Below are 22775 nucleotides of genomic sequence, written 5' to 3'. Positions count from 1 at the left end.
CCTCCTCAGACCACCATCCAGAGCACTGTGTGCATCACAGGCCTCCTCAGACCACAGTCCAGAGCACTGTGTGCAAAGTATTACAGATTTCCTTTTCAGACTGTTCATGTCCAGAGCACTGTGTGCATTGCAGGCCTCCTCAGACCACCATCCAGAGCACTGTGTGCATTACATCCCTCCTCAGACCACCATCCAGAGCACTGTGCAGCATTACAGACCTCCTCAGACCACCAGCCAGAGCCCTGTGGAGCATTACAGGCCTCCTCAGACCACCATCCAGAGCACTGTGTGCATCACAGGCCTCCTCAGACCACAGTCCAGAGCACTGTGTGCAAAGTATTACAGACCTCCTTTTCAGACTGTTCATGTCCAGAGCACTGTGTGCATTGCAGGCCTCCTCAGACCACCATCCAGAGCACTGTGTGCATTACATCCCTCCTCAGACCACCATCCAGAGCACTGTGCAGCATTACAGGCCTCCTTTTCAGACTGTTCATGTCCAGAGCACTGTGTGCATTACAGGCCTCCTCAGACCATCCAGAATGGCTATATCTGTATCTGAGAGTTTGTTCAAACCTTAATACCATAAAAAATAACATGATATTATATTTTTTTACTCCAGGAATATATAATGAGTTTGGAAACTCTATAGAAATACTTAAATAATGCGTTACAATTTAACTAAACACATTCGATTTTAGTTGACTAAAATTATTTTATTCTACTAAAACGTACTGGAGACTAAAACTAAAACAACTGCAGATGACTAAAATGGGAATAAAACTAAAATAGCATTTCAGTCAAAAGACTATAACTAAAACTGAATCAAATTTAGATGCCAAAATTAACACTGGAGCGAACACAGCGCGACCCCACGCCATGCGCACTGAGGAGCTGGGAGTCAGTGTGAGGTCAGGCCAGTGACAAGAAACAGGTGACCTCTGACCAGGGCCCCCTACAGCCTACCTGGCAGCCCCCCTGAATTTATCAAGATAATATTTTCACTAAAAAAGACACTAAAATCATTTACATAACAGGGTATTTAAAGAAAAAAATGTATAACAATGTTAACAATTTTAAAATTTATTTTACTCTTTTTTTAAATTATTTATTACAATGTTTAATTATTATTTTTTTACAATTTTTTTTTTTTTTTTTTTTTTATTACAGGACAAGGAAGCCTGCAGCACGTTGGGGGGGGGGGGGGGGGGGCACAGTGAAATGGGAGCACACCGGGGGAGATCAGAAGCAGGCAGAACAGGGAGGGGGAATCGGTGTCGGTGTCATAGAGGCAATTACAGGAATGATGCCCTGTGTCTGTGTCTCTCCCTGCAGCAGCTGAAAGCTGGCAGGAGGGGGAAAAACTGGCTTTCAGCTGCTGCAGAGAGCCACACAGGGCTTCCTTCTGTAATTGCCCCTCTGCCTGACCACGCCGATGCCCCCGTGCTGCTGGGGCCCCCCTGTGTGCCCGGGGCCCCTACAGGAGGACTGGTGGTCCCCCCCCTATCAGTGGCCCTGACACTCTGAGTGCTTCAGCAATGGCCCCTCCCATTCTTCTATCCTGACATTTCTTCTAATTAAAGGGCTTCACCGGCTGAGAGAAGAAAAAAAATCAATGCCTGTAGCAGGGGGTCCCCCTCCCCCTGACCCCGGCAATCAACTTTTCCCAGAGATGCGTCATTGGTGACAGCGCGATCTCAGTCACCTGGGGGTCCAGCAATTAGTGTCTGCAGTTTGCATGCTGGGAAAGTCCTTTAACCGATCAAACTGCTGATTCCTGCAGCTGTCAGCTCAATAACGCATTTCACCCAACACTTTGCTGGGGATTGTTCATGTAAGATGAATGAAAAGCAGATCAGCGATGAGCACAGTACCCCCCCCCCACCCCCCCCCCTCTTATTTCCCCCCCATCCTCACCCCCCCTTCTCCCCCCCACCCCCCCCCCTCTTATCTCCCCCCTCCTTCCCCATCCTCTCAATCTCCCTCCTATAGATGATAAGTCAGCAGTTTTTAATAAGCATCTATATCCCAGTTAGCGGAATATTCGCCAACCATTGGCGCTTTCACCATCATTTCAGCTGCAGGCAGGAAGATGAGTCTGACGCAAGCGATCGTTCCCTGCGGAGACACCAGCGATCGGCACATCACTGCGAGGAGTGCTGCGAATGCATCCGTGACGTCTTTCTGCACGCAGAGCTTTAACACGCTTGGAAATAATGTGTCGCTGCGTGCGCTCAGGGATGCCGCGTCAAGGCTCTGCTCGCCGGAAGCGGAGAACGACCTGCGTTGATAACAATCGCTCGGGAATCAAAGTGACATTTCATCCGGGAGCTGCGGGGGATGAGCGGCCCTTCAATGTCTTCGCAGGAAATACAAGTCAAGGAAATGCGATGAATAATATTTATCAATGCGTCTCTCCAGCTGCAACAGAAGATTTGCTGCTTCCTCCTGTGCAGTGCTACATTGTGTCCGCGCTTTACTGCCCCTTCCCACAATGCAGGACTATGGGGCATCTGACCCCTGGGCCCTCTCTGCCCAATATCCCATCCCAATCATCTGTAAAGCCCAATTACATTGTGGGGGGAGAGCGTAAAATCCAGAGCAATTCTGCATAGAAACCAATCAGCTTCCAGGTTTTATTGTCAAAGCTTCATTGAAGAAGTTGAAGTTAGAAGCTGATTGGCTGCCATGCACAGCTGCACCAGATTTTGCACTCTCCAGTTTTAGAAAATCTCCACCATTTTTATAACGAGCGCCTCCCTAGTGGCCAATCTACAGATCTCTGTATTTCATATAATAACAAAATGATTGAAGAGGAAGCATGCGCACAAGTGAAAGTCAGATTACTTTTAGGTGAAGATTGTTATAATGAAGGAGGAGGATGTCACACGTTCATTTCTTGTAAGTCTAATCAGGGGTGTCAAACTCAATTTCATTGTGGACCACATCAGCATTAGTGTTGTCCTCAAAGGGCCGGCTGTATCTGTAAGACTATGCATCTACCTAGAAGTGTGCAGTGTAGAGTTCATGAGTGTGCTACATACAGATTGCAGAGTTCAGAGGTGCACTATGTACAGACTGCAGGGCTGAGGAGTGTATGACATACAGAGTGCAGGGTTTATGAGTGCGCTATGCACAGAATGCAGAGATCAGAAGTACGCGGTGTGTAGAGTTCATGAGTGTGCTACATACACAGTGCAGAGTTCAGGGGTGTGCTATGTACAGACTGCAGGGCTGAGGAGTGTATGACATACAGAGTGCAGGGTTTATGGGTGCGCTATGCACAGAATGCAGAGATCAGAAGTACACGGTGTGTAGAGTTCATGAGTGTGCTACATACACAGTGCAGAGTTCAGGGGTGTTCTATGTACAGACTGCAGGGCTGAGGAGTGTATGACATACAGAGTGCAGGGTTTGTGGGTGCGCTATGCACAGAGTGCAGAGATCAGAAGTATGCGGTGTGTAGAGTTCATGAGTGTGCTACATACACAGTGCAGAGTTCAGGGGTGTGCTATGTACAGACTGCAGGGCTGAGGAGTGTATGACATACAGAGTGCAGGGTTTATGAGTGCGCTATGCACAGAGTGCAGAGATCAGAAGTGTGCAGTGTGGAGTTCATGAGTGTGCTACACACACAGTGCAGAGTTCAGGGGTGTGCTATGTACAGACTATGTAACGCTCCTGCGTTTTATGTATGATGTGGATTTTCAGCTGCAGAAATATTCCACTTCAGTAGTCATGTAGAGAAACGCTGAGACACCAATCCCAACTCTCAATGACTCATCATGTGTGGATGATCTCAATTCAGCAAGTAAATACACACACTCAATAAGATGTTTCCTAGAGTGACTTATGTATATAGTAACACAGTGATGATAGGCTGAAGAGACAGGTTGGGTAGAGATGGTAGATGACAGACACTTGAAAGGAAATGTTCTTGAAAGTAAGATAGTAGCAGATGGGATGCAGATAGGTTTAGCAATCATGTATGGTAGCAGATGACAGAGTAGCAGGTGGACATACAAGAGAGATCAACCCAGTGCAAGAACAGGTGGTAGTAGGCTCAAGATCTAGCAATCTTAGATAATGCAGATGTAGTAATAGTCCTTAGTATGCAGAGCTAGATAGTGTAAGCTTTAGTATAAAGGTTATAGAGGTTTCCCCTGTGGGGTACTTATCACTAATAGCAATGTAGCAGAGGAGAGGTTCGGCAAGAGCGGATGATCCGGTAGCGGGATACAGGGATCAGCGCAGCGTGGTTCCGACAACGAGGTATGCTTGCAAGCATGAGAGCTTCAAGACAGGTTAGCATCAAGGCACAAAGCAGTTTGAACGAACACATGTGAGTGAGAGCCGGTGATCTAAATAGCCATCCAGTCCGGCGCTCAGTGATGACAGCATCAGTCTTAAAGGTGTATGCGCACCTTACCAAAAGAGAATGGTGGGGCGCATACACTTATGAAAGAGTAATTAGGGTACCCAAAGGTACCAGAACATTACAGACTACAGGGTTGAGGAGTGTATGACATACAGAGTGCAGGGTTTATGGGTGCGCTATGCACAGAGTGCAGAGATCAGAAGTACGCGGTGTGTAAAGTTCATGAGTGTGCTACATACACAGTGCAGAGTTCAGGGGTGTGCTATGTACAGACTGCAGGGCTGAGGAGTTTATGACATACAGAGTGCAGGGTTTATGGGTGCGCTATGCACAGAGTGCAGAGATCAGAAGTACGTGGTGTGTAAAGTTCATGAGTGTGCTACATACACAGTGCAGAGTTCAGGGGTGTGCTATGTACAGACTGCAGGGCTGAGGAGTGTATGACATACAGAGTGCAGGGTTTATGGGTGCGCTATGCACAGAGTGCAGAGATCAGAAGTACGCGGTGTGTAGAGTTCAGGAGTGTGCAGAGTGCCCTCACCCCCAAAAAGCTTCCTTACATCTCATCTCCCTGGCTCTAGTACCTTCCGGCAGTTTAGGTGGCTCCTCGTCTATCTCTTACTTGAAGGGAGATCATTGGTCGGCACTGCTTTACCCCACTGTGAGTGCATGCAGAAATCTGCAAGATTCGGAGGTGGCAGAACGGCGTTCCACCACATTCCAGCTGAAAAAAAGCCCTGTGTGCGAGGGCCATATGAAATGGCCTGGGGGGCCGGATTCAGCCCGCGGGTCTTGTGTTTGACACCTGTGGTCCAGATGATTCCTTGCTGGGTGTTTAAAGCAGTATTAACCGCTTGCTGACCAGCCACCGTAGTTTCACTGCGCAGTGCTGCTCTGTCCTGCGAAACGACGTACATGTACCGCTAGCGGGGGCGCGTGTGCACTCTTCCACCTAGAAGAGGAAGTTCGGGCCGCTCTGTGCAATGCCAGTGCCCAAAGCAGGTAAGTATATTGTTTGTTAATTTAGAAAAAATTAAGCTTTGCAATCACTTTAAAAGAATAAAAAATGTATCTGTGGCCCCCCCCCCGTGGGGAATGGGCCTGCTGCAGCTGCCCGGCGGTCACCCAGCGGGGGTCATATCCACCCAGAATAGTAGAACAGACTGTATGAAGCCCCGGAGATTCCCGCCCTCATCAATGATATGAAGACACAATGTTCTCACACTGCGCAGACCTGGATATTTTCATCTCAGCAAGCAGAAGGAAGCTAAATTTGGATGGGAAAGTGACGATCTACTTAGAAAGCCGTGAAATGTGGTGGAAAGTGCTAAAAAAAGGGGAGGTGTCTTCTCCCCGCACCCGTTCTATGAAACACTCCGCACTCTTCCTTCCATGGAGGAGACGCTGATTCTAGAAGATGGATTTCCATTCTAGAAGACTTTGCCTCCTGTGAGTGTATTTTATTTCTCCCGTTTGGCTCTGGTGTTTGCGGCTCCCAGAAGGAGCGCCAGCTGCAGGGGAGAGCACACCTGTATGACATCATACACTGGTCCTGGGCCGGAATGTGGAAGGATTTCAGAAGTCAGAAAATGGGAGTCAGAAAATGGGAGTCTACTACATGGAGAACGCGGCTCTGACATGGAACGAGTCCTGACGGCTTCCCTGAAAAACTGGAGCCGGAGAGGAAGTACAATCGGTTTTCTTATTTTTTTGTGATTTCAATTGTGTCCAAGAAAAGAATCTCATGATGTCAGCTGAAATAAACCCCAAAAATGGGCTTCCTCCAAAATATTGGTGCTGGTAGTGCCGAGCCCCGGGTGCAGAAATGATATTACCCATCTCTGCCAACTCTTCCTGTAAGCCTAATAGTAACCCCAAATCTAACACTTACCTTCCCTGTAACCCCAACCCTAACACTAACCTTCCCTGTAACCCCAACCCTAACACTTACCTTCCCTGTAACCCCAACCCTAACACTTACCTTCCCTTTAACCCCAACCCTAACACTTACCTTCCCTGTAACCCCAACCCTAACACTTACCTTCCCTGTAACCCCAACCCTAACACTTACCTTCCCTTTAACCCCAACCCTAACACTTACCTTCCCTGTAATCCCAACCCTATCATTTACCTTCCGTGTAACCCCAACCCTAACACTTACCTTCCCTGTAACCCCAACCCTAACACTTACCTTCCCTGTAACCCCAACCCTAACACTTACCTTCCCTTTAACCCCAACCCTAACACTTACCTTCCCTGTAACCCCAACCCTAACACTTACCTTCCCTGTAACCCCAATCCTAACACTAACCTTCCCTGTAACCCTAACCCTAACACTTACCTTCCCTGTAACCCCAACCCTAACACTTACCTTCCCTTTAACCCCAACCCTAACACTTACCTTCCCTGTAACCCCAACCCTAACACTTACCTTCCCTGTAACCCCAACCCTAACACTAACCTTCCCTGTAACCCTAACCCTAACACTTACCTTCCCTGTAACCCCAACCCTAACACTTACCTCCCCTGTAACCCCAACCCTAACACTTACCTTCCCTGTAACCCTAACACTTACCTTCCCTGTAATCCCAACCCTATCATTTACCTTCCGTGTAACCCCAACCCTAACACTTACCTTCCCTGTAACCCTAACCCTAACACTTACCTTCCCTGTAACCCCAACCCTAACACCTTCCCTTTAACCCCAACCCTAACACTTACCTTCCCTGTAACCCCAACCCTAACACTAACCTTCCATGTAACCCCAACCCTAACACTAACCTTCCCTGTAACCCTAACCCTAACACTTACCTTCCCTGTAACCCCAACCCTAACACTTACCTTCCCTTTAACCCCAACCCTAACACTTACCTTCCCTGTAACCCCAACCCTAACACTAACCTTCCCTTTAACCCCAACCCTAACACTTACCTTCCCTGTAACCCCAACCCTAACACTAACCTTCCATGTAACCCCAACCCTAACACTAACCTTCCCTGTAACCCCAACCCTAACACTTACCTTCCCTGTAACCCCAACCCTAACACTTACCTTCCCTGTAACCCCAACCCTAACACTTACCTTCCCTGTAACCCCAACCCTAACACTAACCTTCCCTGTAACCCCAACCCTAAAACTTACCTTCCCTGTAACCCTAACACTTACCTTCCCTGTAACCTCAACCCTAACACTAACCTTCCCTGTAACCCCAACCCTAACACTAACCTTCCCTGTTACCCCAACCCTAACACTTACCTTCCCTGTAACCCCAACCCTAACACTTACCTTCTCTGTAACCCCAACCCTAACACTAACCTTCCCTGAAACCCTAACACTTACCTTCCCTGTAACCCCAACCCTAACACTTACCTTCCCTGTAACCCCAACCCTAACACTAACCTTCCCTGAAACCCTAACACTTACCTTCCCTGTAACCCCAACCCTAACACTTGCCTTCCCTGTAACCCCAACCCTAACACTTACCTTCCCTTTAACCCCAACCCTAACACTTACCTTCCCTGTAACCCCAACCCTAACACTAACCTTCCCTGTAACCCCAACCCTAACACTTACCTTCCCTGTAACCCCAACCCTAACACTTACCTTCCCTGTAACCCTAACACTTACCTTCCCTGTAACCCCAACCCTAACCTTCCCTGTAACCCCAACCCTAACACTAACCTTCCCTGTAACCCCAACCTTAAAACTTACCTTCCCTGTAACCCCAACCCTAACACTAACCTTCCCTGTAACCCCAACCCTAAAACTAACCTTCCCTGTAACCCCAACCCTAACACTTACCTTCCCTGTAACCCCAACCCTAACCTTCCCTGTAACCCCAACCCTAACACTAACCTTCCCTGTAACCCCAACCTTAAAACTTACCTTCCCTGTAACCCCAACCCCAACCCTAACCTTCCCTGTAACCCCAACCCTAACACTAACCTTCCCTGTAACCCCAACCCTAACACTAACCTTCCCTGTAACCCCAACCCTAACCTTCCCTGTTACCCCAACCCTAACACTTACCTTCCCTGTAACCCCAACCCTAACACTTACCTTCTCTGTAACCCCAACCCTAACACTAACCTTCCCTGAAACCCTAACACTTACCTTCCCTGTAACCCCAACCCTAACACTAACCTTCCCTGTAACCCCAACCCTAACACTAACCTTCCCTGTAACCCCAACCCTAACCTTCCCTGTTACCCCAACCCTAACACTTACCTTCCCTGTAACCCCAACCCTAACACTTACCTTCCCTGTAACCCCAACCCTAACACTAACCTTCCCTTTAACCCCAACCCTAACACTTACCTTCCCTGTAACCCCAACCCTAACACTAACCTTCCATGTAACCCCAACCCTAACACTAACCTTCCCTGTAACCCCAACCCTAACACTTACCTTCCCTGTAACCCCAACCCTAACACTTACCTTCCCTGTAACCCCAACCCTAACACTTACCTTCCCTGTAACCCCAACCCTAACACTAACCTTCCCTGTAACCCTAACACTAACCTTCCCTGTAACCCCAACCCTAACACTTACCTTCCCTGTAACCCTAACACTTACCTTCCCTGTAACCTCAACCCTAACACTAACCTTCCCTGTAACCCCAACCCTAACACTAACCTTCCCTGTTACCCCAACCCTAACACTAACCTTCCCTGTTACCCCAACCCTAACACTTACCTTCCCTGTAACCCCAACCCTAACACTTACCTTCTCTGTAACCCCAACCCTAACACTAACCTTCCCTGAAACCCTAACACTTACCTTCCCTGTAACCCCAACCCTAACACTTACCTTCCCTGTAACCCCAACCCTAACACTAACCTTCCCTGAAACCCTAACACTTACCTTCCCTGTAACCCCAACCCTAACACTTGCCTTCCCTGTAACCCCAACCCTAACACTTACCTTCCCTTTAACCCCAACCCTAACACTTACCTTCCCTGTAACCCCAACCCTAACACTAACCTTCCCTGTAACCCCAACCCTAACACTTACCTTCCCTGTAACCCCAACCCTAACACTTACCTTCCCTGTAACCCTAACACTTACCTTCCCTGTAACCCCTACCCTAACCTTCCCTGTAACCCCAACCCTAACACTAACCTTCCCTGTAACCCCAACCTTAAAACTTACCTTCCCTGTAACCCCAACCCTAACACTTACCTTCCCTGTAACCCCAACCCTAAAACTTACCTTCCCTGTAACCCCAACCCTAACACTAACCTTCCCTGTAACCCCAACCCTAACACTAACCTTCCCTGTTACCCCAACCCTAACACTAACCTTCTCTGAAACCGTAACACTTACCTTCCCTGTAACCCCAACCCTAACACTTACCTTCCCTGTAACCCCAACCCTAACACTTACCTTCTCTGTAACCCCAACCCTAACACTAACCTTCCCTGAAACCCTAACACTTACCTTCCCTGCAACCCCAACCCTAACACTTACCTTCCCTGTAACCCCAACCCTAACACTTACCTTCCCTGTAACCCTAACACTTACCTTCCCTGTAACCCCAACCCTAACACTTACCTTCCCTGTAACCCTAACACTAACCTTCCCTGTAACCCCAACCCTAACACTAACCTTCCCTGTAACCCCAACCCTAACACTAACCTTCCCTCTAACCCCAACCCTAACACTTACCTTCCCTGTAACCCCAACCCTAACACTAACCTTCCCTGTTACCCCAACCCTAACACTAACCATCCCTGTTACCCCAACCCTAACACTAACCTTCCCTGTAACCCCAACCCTAACACTAACCTTCCCTGAAACCCTAACACTAACCTTCCCTGAAACCCTAACACTTACCTTCCCTGTAACCCCAACCCTAACACTTACCTTCCCTGTAACCCCAACCCTAACACTTACCTTCCCTGTAACCCCAACCCTAACACTAACCTTCCCTGTAACCCTAACACTTACCTTCCCTGTAACCCCAACCCTAACACTTACCTTCCCTGTAACCCCAACCCTAACACTAACCTTCCCTGTAACCCTAACACTAACCTTCCCTGTAACCCCAACCCTAACACTAACCTTCCCTGTTACCCCAACCCTAACACTAACCTTCCCTGTAACCCCAACCCTAACACTAACCTTCCCTGAAACCCTAACACTAACCTTCCCTGAAACCCTAACACTTACCTTCCCTGTAACCCCAACCCTAACACTTACCTTCCCTGTAACCCTAACACTTACCTTCCCTGTAACCCCAACCCTAACACTTACCTTCCCTGTAACCCCAACCCTAACCTTCCCTGTAACCCCAACCCTAACCTTCCCTGTTACCCCAACCCCAACCCTAACCTTCCCTGTTACCCCAACCCCAACCCTAACCTTCCCTGTTACCCCAACCCCAACCCTAACCTTCCCTGTTACCCCAACCCTAACACTTACCTTCCCTGTAACCCTAACAGGGGTTAGGCAGCAAGTTAGAAATGGAGCGCTCCGATTTTTCCGATGGATCCATCATATTGATATTTAAGATAATAAAGAAAGAAAGAGAGAGAAAGGAAAAAGAAAGAGAGGAGAGAGAAAGTAAAGAAAGACGGAGAACCCAAGCAGAGCCGAGTATCTATGATCTTCCCTGCACCCTCTGATTGTTGCGGCTCCTAGAAATGGCGCTCCGATTCTTCGGATGGTGGGCAGTTTCCGGAGTTTTGCCGCGATTCGTGGAGGAGGAAGAAGAAGATCCATCAGCAATGTCAGCATTTTTATAATCTCAAAATTCCAGCATTTTGAAGCTTCTTCCAGTCCAGCCTTTGCGGGGGAGGGGGGGGAGGGGAAGTATTTTCTAACTGATAACGATCCAATAGAATTGGATTGAGGAGCCGCTGATTGTAATTCTGCAGCCAGAAATATTCCGCCAGTCATGTGACCAAGAGGGTTCCTTAAAGCGGTAATAAACCCAAAAGCAAACATTTATTATATTGTAATTTATTAATTCTTAGATGTGACGTCTGCATTCATTTTCTTTTTTTAGGTTTTCTTTCTTCTATTTATTTCCTGGTCATTCAGCCAGCAAATCATTTTTTTTTTTAAAGAACAAGCTATCTTGCTGTTACATGGATGAGACAAACCATTTACCACTGACAAGGGTGCTTGCAAGAATCAGCTTTTATTGATGTAAAATCTTTATCCCATAAGGAAGAAAACTGTTTTCTGTAACTGATTATAAACTGTGAGGCGGAGTTTGGCTTCAGTTTGTTAGTGTATCTAAATCTGCAAGTCCATCTAACAACCCCCTCCCTCTAGATTGACAATGCTGCCGTCCAAAGGTGCCCCCTGTGCTCCTTCATCCAGAGTGGGGGCGCTCTAATACAGGAGGTGTGTTACTGGTCAGATCACCAGGTGAAAAGGGAAAAAAGAGGGAAAAATAAGCCAAAAGAGAAAAGCAATGCAGCCACCACATCTAATGATTGGGAATCGGTGATTTTGAGTTTTGTGTTTATGGCTGTACGCCGGTTCCAGAATACAAAGTCCAGCTTTAGGCACCCCTCAGAACTGGGATTTGAAGATTTCAGTTTTTTCCATGAACATGACTCCGCCCTCGGTGAATTTTGTCTACATTTTGTGGCGCAGGCACCGGCGCCATGGCAGTGCCACCTTCCCGGGTGTCTGACATGAGTTTTCCTATTAACTCCATAGACTTCAATAGGATTCACAAATTTCAAGGCGGATACACCCAGTGCTAGGACATCCAATGGCGGGAGGGGATTACTGGGAGGGGGGGGGGGGGCGGTATTTTTTTTTTCTTTTTAAAGCTAAACTCCAGGATGGGCAAAAATGATCTAATCACATGAGGCATGTGTGTTCTTCTCGGGGGGGGGTTTGTGTATTCCTTCCAGATCTGTGCAGTCATCCAGTGTGAGACTTCCCGTAATAAAGACTGCTCACTGCTGCCCTCTCACCCTGTGCAGGGGGACTGGTCTTGTTTCCGCCCTCTTCTGTAGTGGGTGGAGCCTACTGGGCCCCTCCCACAGCTCTGCTCTCTCCTCGTGCAGGATGACTGGTTTTGTCTCCACCCCCTCCTGGGCCCCTCCCACAGCTCCACTCTCTCTCCTTTTTGCAGGTTGACTGGTCTTGTCTCCACCCCTCCTATAGTTTTCTGTAGTGGATGGAGCCTGCTTTGCCCCTCCCACAGTTTTGCTTTCCTTCCTTGTGCAGGGGGACTTGTCTTGTCTCCGCCCCTCCTATAGTGGGTGGAGCCTGCTGGGCCCCTCCCACCGCTCCCTCTCCTTGTGCAGGGGAACTGGTCTTGTCTCCACCCCCTCCTGTAATGGGTAGAGCCTGCTTGGCCCCTCCCACAGCTCCACTCTCTCTCCTTTTTGTAGGTTGACTGGTCTTGTCTCCACCCCTCCTATAGTTTTCTGTAGTGGATGGAGCCTGCTTTGCCCCTCCCACAGCTCTGCTTTCTTTCCTTGTGCAGGGGAACTTGTGTTGCCTGTGTTGCCTTGTCTCCGCCCCTCCTGTAGTGGGTGGAGCCTGCTGGGCCCCTCCCACCGCTCCGCTCTCTCGCCTTGTGCAGGGGAACTGGTCTTGTCTCCACCCCCTCCTGTAATGGATAGAGCCTGCTTGGCCCCTCCCACCGCTCCGCTCTCTCTCCTTGTGGAGATCCGATCCGACACGTTCCGCTAAAAACAGACGTATGGTGATGCGTTCACCATCCATCAGTGGGTCGGATCGCATGAAAACAGACAGGCTGTCTGTTTTCATTGGATCTCCCCATAGAGGAGAGCGGATATCTGACAGGTCTCTGCACAGTGAGCCCGTCCAATCGGAAGTGTAGAAATATTGTTACATCTAATGAAGGTTCAACATTTAGCAACTCACATGGTTGATGATAAAAGAGGCCCATCTAAGTATGCCGGCATCCGGGGTAAAGCTGTCCACATAGACCGTCCTCCTCACCGCCATCAACGTCCTCCCTTCCACACTGCGCTCCACGAGCGCTTCAAGCCTCGCTTTCAGATCGCTCTCCTGCAGGGAAGTCTTCCCGGTCATGACGGTAGACTGACAGCGGTGAGAGTCGGCGGTGAGGAGGACGGTCTATGTGGACAGCTTTACCCCGGATGCCGGCATACTTAGATGTGCCTCATTTAATCATCAACCATGCGAGTTAAATGTAACCATATTGCTACACTTAGAGGCGCTCCTCTTCTCTTTTATACTCTGGAGCTTCTGCTGGATTTTGCTCCTCATCCCCTTGTGGATGGACATTTTATGGTTACACAACCAATCGCATTGCTGGAATCTTTTTCTATGGACTATAAACTGAAGGATTTATGAATAAATGGTTGTGGAAGGAATCATCTGACGGAGTTTCTATTATTTCTCATGGGGAATTTCACTTTGATATACGAGTGCTTTGTATTACAAGGATGTTTCCAGAATGAATCCAAGGTTTTACTGTATATTTAAATGTTTTTGTGTCTGGTGTTCAGGTTTAAAGACATAACCTGAAGTGGTGCTTTAAGACCCCGTTCACACTGGGGCGACCTGTCAGGCGACCTGGTCACCTCACAGGTCGCCTGCCATAGAGTAGCTGTGGACCCGTTCTAATAGGAGCGACACAAGTCGCTCCGACTTAGAAAAAGGGTCCGGAGCTTCTTTGGGGCGACCTGCATTGACTTCAATGATATGAAGTCCGTGCCGGCCGCTCCGAGGTCGCGGTGCGAGCTGCGCACCGCGACTTCACAGGTCGCCCCAGTGTGAACAGGGTCTAACAATCTTACTTTTTGCTATGCATGTAGGTGGCCTATAAATCCCATCAAAAAAGGAAAGAAAGCAAGCGCTCTGGTATAGGCTAGATGGGATGGTAGCTGTAACTATAATAAATGCATGGCATAAAAAGGGTGATGGGGGAAGGGACAAATATAGGACTAATAACTGGCAATAATGGAACAATAAAAGGTCCATAAAAAGTCCAATGAAAAAGTCCAACGGATGAAATCAATATGTCAATATATGATGGTGAATGCTGCTTTAAGGGCTAGCTCCGAGAACACAGTGAAGCCGATGCTGTGGATACATGTAAAAGAAGAAGACAGAGCGCCTCTAAGTGCAGCATTTATTAAAGCTTAAAACCACAAAATAGTAACAACTCACTAGATAGAGGTATGGTAAGGCTTGTAAGCTCCGGTGGTGTGTCTAGAGATGGAAGTAGTCCCAGGGGTCTTGGAGGATGGAGCACCTATTCCGGTCGGATAGACGGGTGGACGCTGTGCAGAGGATCCTCTGTCTTCCGGGTTCCGGGTGAGGGTGAACGCCAAGGACCACGCTGGAACGCAGCGCACGCTGCATGACGTCACCGGTGACGCTGCGTTCCAGCGTGGTCCTTGGCATTCACCCTCACCCGGAAGACCGAGGATCCTCTGCACAGCGTCCACCCGTCTCTCCGATCGGGCATAGGTGCTCCATCCTCCAGGACCCCTGGGACTACTTCCATCTCTAGACAAACCCCTGGAGCTTACAAGCCTTACCATACCTCTATCTAGTGAGTTGTTACTATTTTGTGGTTTTAAGCTTTAATAAATGCTGCACTTAGAGGCGCTCTGTCTTCTTCTTTTACATATAAATCCCATCAGTCCCCATTCTGAACTGGGAACAGCAGCAGGGTTACGGGTGGAACTCATGAGCGGCAAAGATCATAAAGGTGCTAACTTATAAATAAAGATTTTAGAGATGAATATTACAGGAATCAGAAACAGATGTACGAAGTCTTGTGGTTCAGAAAGAATTTAATGCAACATGTTGCAAGCAACAGAACCATCCGAAACCATCAACAACAAACCCCTTAAGTGCCATGAACCTCCCCCTCATTGGGGGGCTTCCGATCTCTTTGCTGTGGGGTGCAGCCACTTCATGTGATTTTTTAAAGTGCAAAAGTGTCACCAAAGTAACAAAACAAAAGTGGTCACCTGAACTTTGGAATACACATTGGAATGCGGCTTCTTCGACATGACGTGAGGACTAATTGACAAATTGCTTGTGTACGGCATCTGACCACCAACATGATCCACAAATGTTCTGAGGCAAGTCTTTGACCCAACGGGGTGGGGGGGGGGGGCATTAAAGGTATATAGAGGTGTGGTAGATGAGGTCTACTTAAGGCTGCGGGGGGAACTCTGTGCTTATGAAAGACGTTTAGGTAAACTGGAATTAGTCCCAAAAGCTGCAAACTACCATCTTGAAGTGTGCCCTTCTCGCTGTGTCCCTTGGGAGAGGGGGTGGGGTTGTGGCAGATCTCATAGAAGGTCCATCATGGATGTGCTGGCTTCCTTACCTTCTCACCAATCAGCATTGTGCTGGTGTAGACCCAATCAAAGCACTTTAAGTACTAAGTCTAATCTTCTTGTTACGTCAACTTTGAGTGTTCCTCAATCTCTGAGCACCAAATGGATCATAGGGAAGGGAATGGTGTTGAAGGGCAGTTCATTGGTTGTGTTGTACTGTGGTTCTCTGATGCTTGGATATTGAACTGATTACACAGCTGGTAATTGTCATCTATACTATTGCAGTTACTGATTCTTCACTTCTCCCATATATCTCACTGATACTTGCAGCTCATCTACTCTTGTGCTCCATCAAGGTATCAGAAGTAGGACCCTGGACCCCGGTTCTCTCCTCTATGCAGTCTTATTGCCCAGCAAGGTTCTACCATGAGGGCAGCATCAAGGTGTTCTCTGTGATAATGCAGTTCTGAGAGCTATGGTCTTGGCACTTTCTGTGGTCCATTCCCTGATATGGATGACAAGAGGGCAGCAGGGACCAGTCTGAGTTGGGGGGGGGGGGGGTAAAGGCTTTTTTTTTGTTTTAATTCTCTTTGGATCTCTCTACAGCAAGGTACGTGTCCAGCAGGCCTCCTTGCAGTTCTGAGTCACTGAGATGCTTCTTCTCCCTCTCTGCTCGCGATCGGGTCCAGGATGGAGAGCGTAGATACCCAGCACGGGGCAGGGGGGGTAACTGTAGACCTGAAAATGAAGAGAGGGTATCAGAGAGGGGATTTACATAGACACAAAATCCTAACGTGTAAGTTTAAAGCGGAGTTCCGGCCACAAAAAAAAAATTTCAATGAACATACCCCCGGGACAGTCAGGGCTAGTGCATTCCACAATGGCTAGCCTCTGATCTGTCCCGGTTCGCACTTACCTTTTAGGAGAAATACTTACTAAATTTCTTCTCCAGCGTTGCCATCTCAGGTGTGGGCAGTTGAAGCCAGCGCGATCCTCTTCCGCGTCCTCTTCCGTCCTCTTCGGTCCCACGATGCACTGCGCCGGCCCCGCCGTCACTTCCGGGTCTGCAGCGTCATCCCTGCACAGCTTCTGGGCATGCCAAGAAGCTGTATGATGCGCCTGCACTGGAACTGACGTCGGGGCCGGTGCAGGCGCATTGATTCCTGAGAGCGATGACGTTCAGCTCCCAGGAATCATTGCAAAGTGGAAGTGACGGCGCAGGCCGTGCGGCCGAGGGAGGAAGTGGAAGACAGGTGAGTATTTTTTTTTCTGCAATTACAAGGTAAGTAAAAAAAAAAAAAAATCCTAACTACCCATTTCTTTTTCAGGTGAGCTATAGCAAGCGGATGGCCCAAAATCCACTATGTCGATTTTGTGGCCGGGACTCCGCTTTAAATACAGAAATGTATCCAGGATGCCTACAACTTAGTGCTGTCCTTTATTGACTAAGAAGGTCATGGGAAGAGATGGAGAGCTGAGCTGATCCTTCATGTATTCAGAGCACGCTCTCGCCTCGCACTGGGATTGTTTTATTGAAGGTTCATTAGCCTTGGGATAGATGCCGAGTCACCTGCAAGCCATGGTCCATCCTCTACTCCTTTACTCCAACACAATATATGGCTTTTCCTGCCTAAATACATTTTGGATGGCAAAAAAGGGGGGGGGGGGCTTTTGGCTATTTGGGATTTATTTATACCATCACACTAAAGCTATAGAAGGACGTATCTCCAAGCTACACTTCTGTCTGATTATGTCATGTTGTGTAACTGTACAGGGCTGTCTCCAGGTCTTCCTCCTCTCCAGCATCAGGACAGGAAGGTAATCCTCATGATTAAAATAGAAAAAATAAAGTAGCCATTAAACCCTCTAATTCTTGTATCCCATTGCTTGTTCTTTCCATGGATCTGCCACACTGGATTCTGCTGTGCTTGAGCAGTGAGGTAGTCATCCTGAATAGCTGTATAGAAGAGGTGTAATATATATATATATGTATATATATATATATATATATATACACACAGGGCTTTTTTTCTCAGAGAATAGGTGCAGGTACTCCCCTCTTCTGAGTCACCCCTTGTCTCCACCCCCTACCCACCTCCAAGTGCTGTCCTTTGGTTCCACCCTCTACCCACCTCCCAGTACCCCACCTTTTAGAGAATACAGAACCAAGTATCATTTTGTGGTTCTAGGTAATTTGTATAGAATTTGTCAATGATAACTAAAAAAGCAGTAAAATAGATCCCCTGGAATCAGCAACAATAGACCCCCCAACAATAGATCCCCCAGCAACAATAGATCCCCCAGCAACAATAAATCTTCCCCTGCAACAATAGACCCCCCCAACAATAGATCCCCCCAGCAACAATAGAAAAAACTGTAAATTAGGTCCCCAGCAAACAGCAACAATAGCCCCCCAGCAACAATAAATCCTCCCCTGCAACAATAGACCCCCCCAACAACAATAGCCCCCCCAGCAGCAATAGTTACCCCAAGCAACAATAAATTCTCCACTGCAACAATAGCCCCCCCCCCCCCCCACAACAAAATGTCGTCCAGCAACAATAGATTCACCCCAGCAGCAATAGATCCCCCAGCAGCCAGCATCAATAGGCCATTCAGCTCACCCCACTGACCCCAGCACCCCTTTGCCTTTGCATACATTCAGACTGGAGGTGACGGAACTGCGTTCCCCCGCGATCCCGCTGAAAAAAAGCCCTGTGTATATATATATATCAGCCTTTCTCAAACTTTTCAACCCAGAGGAACCCTTGAAATAACTTTCTAGTCTCAGGAAACCCCTGCTAAAAATGACTATCTATAACCCATGATACATTAGTGTGATGGTCAGTGGGAGAAATGCTCCGTACACTTGTGATCCTTGGGAAGAATTACCTCCCCCCCTTACAGATAGCTAAAAAGATAAATGTTGTCATTAAGAACTCATCTGTGAGGCAGAAATTGCTCATTGCTTAGGGAACCCCTAGCAACCTCTGGAGGAACCCTAGGGATCCATGGAACCCTGCATGAGAAACCATGGATTAAATTTAGCAAGATCCATAAAGACATGGATGAGCGAATTTGGGGTGGGGGAACATGACTGGCCTGCACTGAGTCCTGACCTCAACCCCATAGAACACCTTTGGGATGAATTAGAGCAGAGACTGCGAGCCAGGCCTTCTCATCCATCCTCAGTGCCTGACCTCACAAATGCTCTTCTGGAAGAATGGTGAAACATTCCCATAGACACTCCTAAACCTTGTGGACGGCCATCCCAAAAGAGTTGAAGCTGTTATAGCTGCAAAGGGCGGAGCCAACTCAATATTGAACCCTACGGACTAAGACTGGGATGCCATGAAAGTTCATGTGTGTGTAAAGGCCGGCGTCCCAATACTTTTGGTAATATAGTGTGTATATATCTATATACATTATTTATAATACAGTATATACCAACATCTTATTTTTTTTCTATTTTAACTAGGAACAAATATATATCAAAGAGGACCTCGGTTGTTCTCCAAGTTATAAAATCGGTTGTCATAATCGTATTGGAAGGATAATACATGAAGTCCCATGTTTGAATGACATTAAATGTAACCTCTAGATGCCAACCAGATTGCACTTTCAGTTTTGTATAACACGCTGACTTTGGTTTGTTTGATCCTTTTTCCATCTTCATCCAGAAGTGCACATGGAGGGCCGAACCCATCATCAGAAAGTTCTGTATAGATGACCTCTTCCCATATCTATCCAACCAGCATGAATAAGACACAAACACCCTCTGGAGGGATGAAGAGACCAACACCACCCAAGAGCCTCAAACTAGAGCCCTGCGCGGGACTTTTATTAAACCCGCACCCGCTGTGTACCCGTGTATGACCAGGACCATTCGCACCCGCAATGTCTGTATCCACTCCCGCCCGCACCCGCAATGTCTGTGTCCACTCCCGCCCGCACCCGCAATGTCTGTGTCCACTCCCGCCCGCACCCGCAATGTCTGTGTCCACTCCCGCCCGCACCCGCAATGTCTGTGTCCACTCCCGCCCGCACCCGCAATGTCTGTGTCCACTCCCGCCCGCACCCGCAATGTCTGTGTCCACTCCCGCCCGCACCCGCAATGTCTGTGTCCACTCCCGCCCGCACCCGCAATGTCTGTGTCCACTCCCGCCCGCACCCGCAATGTCTGTGTCCACTCCCGCCCACACCCGCAATGTCTGTGTCCACTCCCGCCCGCACCCGCAATGTTTGTGTCCACTCCCGCCCGCACCTGCAATGTCTGTGTCCACTCCCGCCCGCACCCGCAATGTCTGTGTCCACTCCCGCCCGCACCCGCAATGTTTGTGTCCACTCCCGCCCGCACCCGCAATGTTTGTGTCCACTCCCGCCCGGATCCGCAATGTTTGTGTCCACTCCCGTCCGCACCCGCAATGTTTGTGTCCACTCCCGCCCGGATCCGCAATGTTTGTGTCCACTCCCGTCCGCACCCGCAATGTTTGTGTCCACTCCCGTCCGCACCCGCAATGTTTGTGTCCACTCCCGCCCGGATCCGCAATGTTTGTGTCCACTCCCGTCCGCACCCGCAATGTTTGTGTCCACTCCCGCCCGCACCTGCAATGTTTGTGTCCACTCCCGTCCACACCCGCAATGTCTGTGTCCACTCCCGTCCGCACCCGCAATGTTTGTGTCCACTCCCGCCCGGATCCGCAATGTTTGTGTCCACTCCCGTCCGCACCCGCAATGTCTGTGTCCACTCCCGCCCGCACCTGCAATGTCTGTGTCCACTCCCGTCCGCACCCGCAATGTCTGTGTCCACTCCCGCCCGCACCCACAATGTCTGTGTCCACTCCCGCCCGCACCCGCAATGTCTGTGTCCACTCCCTCCCGCACCCGCAATGTCTGTGTCCACTCCCGCCCGCACCCGCAATGTTTGTGTCCACTCCCGCCCGCACCTGCAATGTTTGTGTCCACTCCTGCCCGGATCCGCAATGTTTGTGTCCACTCCCGTCCGCACCCGCAATGTCTGTGTCCACTCCCGCCCACACCCGCAATGTCTGTGTCCACTCCCGCCCGCACCCGCAATGTCTGTGTCCACTCCCGCCCACACCCGCAATGTCTGTGTCCACTCCCGCCCACACCCGCAATGTCTGTGTCCACTCCCGCCCGCACCCGCAATGTCTGTGTCCACTCCCACCCGCACCCGCAATGTTTGTGTCCACTCCCGCCCACACCCGCAATGTTTGTGTCCACTACCGCCCGCACCTGCAATGTCTGTGTCCACTCCCGTCCGCACCCGCAATGTTTGTGTCCACTCCCGCCCGCACCCGCAATGTTTGTGTCCACTCCCGCCCGGATCCGCAATGTTTGTACACTTTTGTACATTTATCGCAACTCCATCACGTCCCTATTAAATATTTTAGCCCTCTGGATGTGCTCTAATATGTACCGTAGCTTCTGCTACATACAGAACTTCTCTATTATTAATAGTTTAGCCCGCTGGATGTGTATACAGAAGCTTCAGCTACTTACATAACGTCCCTGTGCTGTAATACTCTATATACCGTGCTGAGCCAATCATGGCAAGCAGTGTATTCTATTAATGCATACAAAGCCTGCTCGGATTGGCAAAGGTTGTATAAGCCCGCCTCAGCCAATCCGAGCAGTCTTTGTATGCATTAATAGAATACACCGCTTGCCGTGATTGGCTCAGCACGGTATATAGAGTATTACAGCACAGGGACGTTCTGTAAGTTGTCGATGGAACTGTATACACATCCAGTGGGCTAAAATATTTAATAAGGACGTTCTGTAACTAGCTGAAGCTACAGTACCTGGCGTATAAGACGCCAAGGGTATCTTTTTTATTATAAAAAGTCATCTTATACGCCGGAAAATACAGTACACCAAATCGCACCGTTCCCCGCGGGTCTCCCACCCCCAGCAGAGGTAAAACCGCCCGCTCCCGTGAGATTTGCGTTGGGTCCCGCGAGAGCCCAAACCCAATGCAGCCCTCTACCTCAAACCTACTCCTACATTTACCCTTCACTCCTAAGGAATTTGAAGCGGCTATATTATACTTCTTGATGAAGTAGTCCCAACTTAGGACCTATTTTTGAGGGAGGCGCGATCAGTCTTCTGGCGGACAGAAGAGTAAGGGAAATGCCCCATCGTAACATTGTATTTCCTTAGCTTGGGGCAGACTTGGCTTTTACCCTCAAAGAGAGGCTGTCATCCTATATTGTACCTTCTTCGGTGATGCATGGACTATAGTCTGCACCTTGCCCTCTACTTCTGATCCGCCCGATGCTGTGTTCTATTGATGTAGAAGAAAGCAGAAATACAAGACCTGTACCGCCACACTCTTCCCCAAAGCATACGCAAACAGACGCCTGCATGCTGGTCCTTGGCAGCAGGACATAGTGTGAATAAATGAAGGAGCACACATGCTCCGAACGCATGCCACGCCTATCGTTTGTGACACCCGGGACGTCGGCTCCCCCCCAGGATACTCGGATCAGCTCCAGGAAGTGTTGCTATCCACCCTCACAGCCGTAGGCTATATCCAGCCTCCCTGACTAGGATCGCCAACCATCCAATCGTACACAGCAGGAACCCCTATTCTTTTGACCAGCGCTTACAAACCATCATCTTGTGAATTGTTTACTTATTATGGCTATTAAAGTCTTATACTGCTACTCTTAGATGGCGCTGCCTCTCTTCTTGACAAGATTGTAGAGAAAGGATAAATATGGCAACCCTGACAGTTGCACTTTCAAGTACCAATCAGCCATGAAGCTTCCATGTTTCTAACCTGTTCTGCTGAAATGGAACACCATCATTTTATCATTGAACCTTCAACATTTATTACATCAGTGGTGGGCAACTTTCATGATATGGAGGCCTCAAGTGCGACCTTTGATGTCACCAAAGGGCCACACAGAAAATCCTGTGAATATTCAATGTCAGAGACAGCACACACACAAACAGACATTGTAAAAAACTAATGACATGATACAGGAGATGGTCAAAGACTGCAGACATGATATAAGAGATGGTCAGAGACTGCAGACATGATACAGGAGATGGTCAGAGACTGCAGACATGATACAAGAGATGGTCAGAGACTGCAGACATGATACAAG

The 22775-nt window shown here is 48.7% G+C and overlaps 1 protein-coding gene across 1 annotated transcript in view; it reads right to left on the bottom strand.

The window, feature by feature from the left end:
- Positions 1 to 15126: 15126 nt before the first annotated feature.
- DBNDD1 (dysbindin domain containing 1) overlaps positions 15127 to 22775 on the bottom strand; it is a 38677-nt gene continuing 31028 nt past the window's right edge. The window contains exon 4 of the mRNA XM_082269756.1: positions 15127 to 16377. Coding sequence (XP_082125882.1) covers positions 16220 to 16377 — 158 coding nt within the window. The 3' untranslated portion in view covers positions 15127 to 16219. The remainder of the gene's footprint in view (positions 16378 to 22775) is intronic.

The sequence above is a fragment of the Pelophylax lessonae genome (assembly GCF_965119305.1).
Source record: "Pelophylax lessonae genome assembly, chromosome: 10".
Classification (NCBI taxonomy): Eukaryota; Metazoa; Chordata; class Amphibia; order Anura; family Ranidae; genus Pelophylax; species Pelophylax lessonae.
This window is presented reverse-complemented; position numbering and strand designations above follow the sequence as displayed.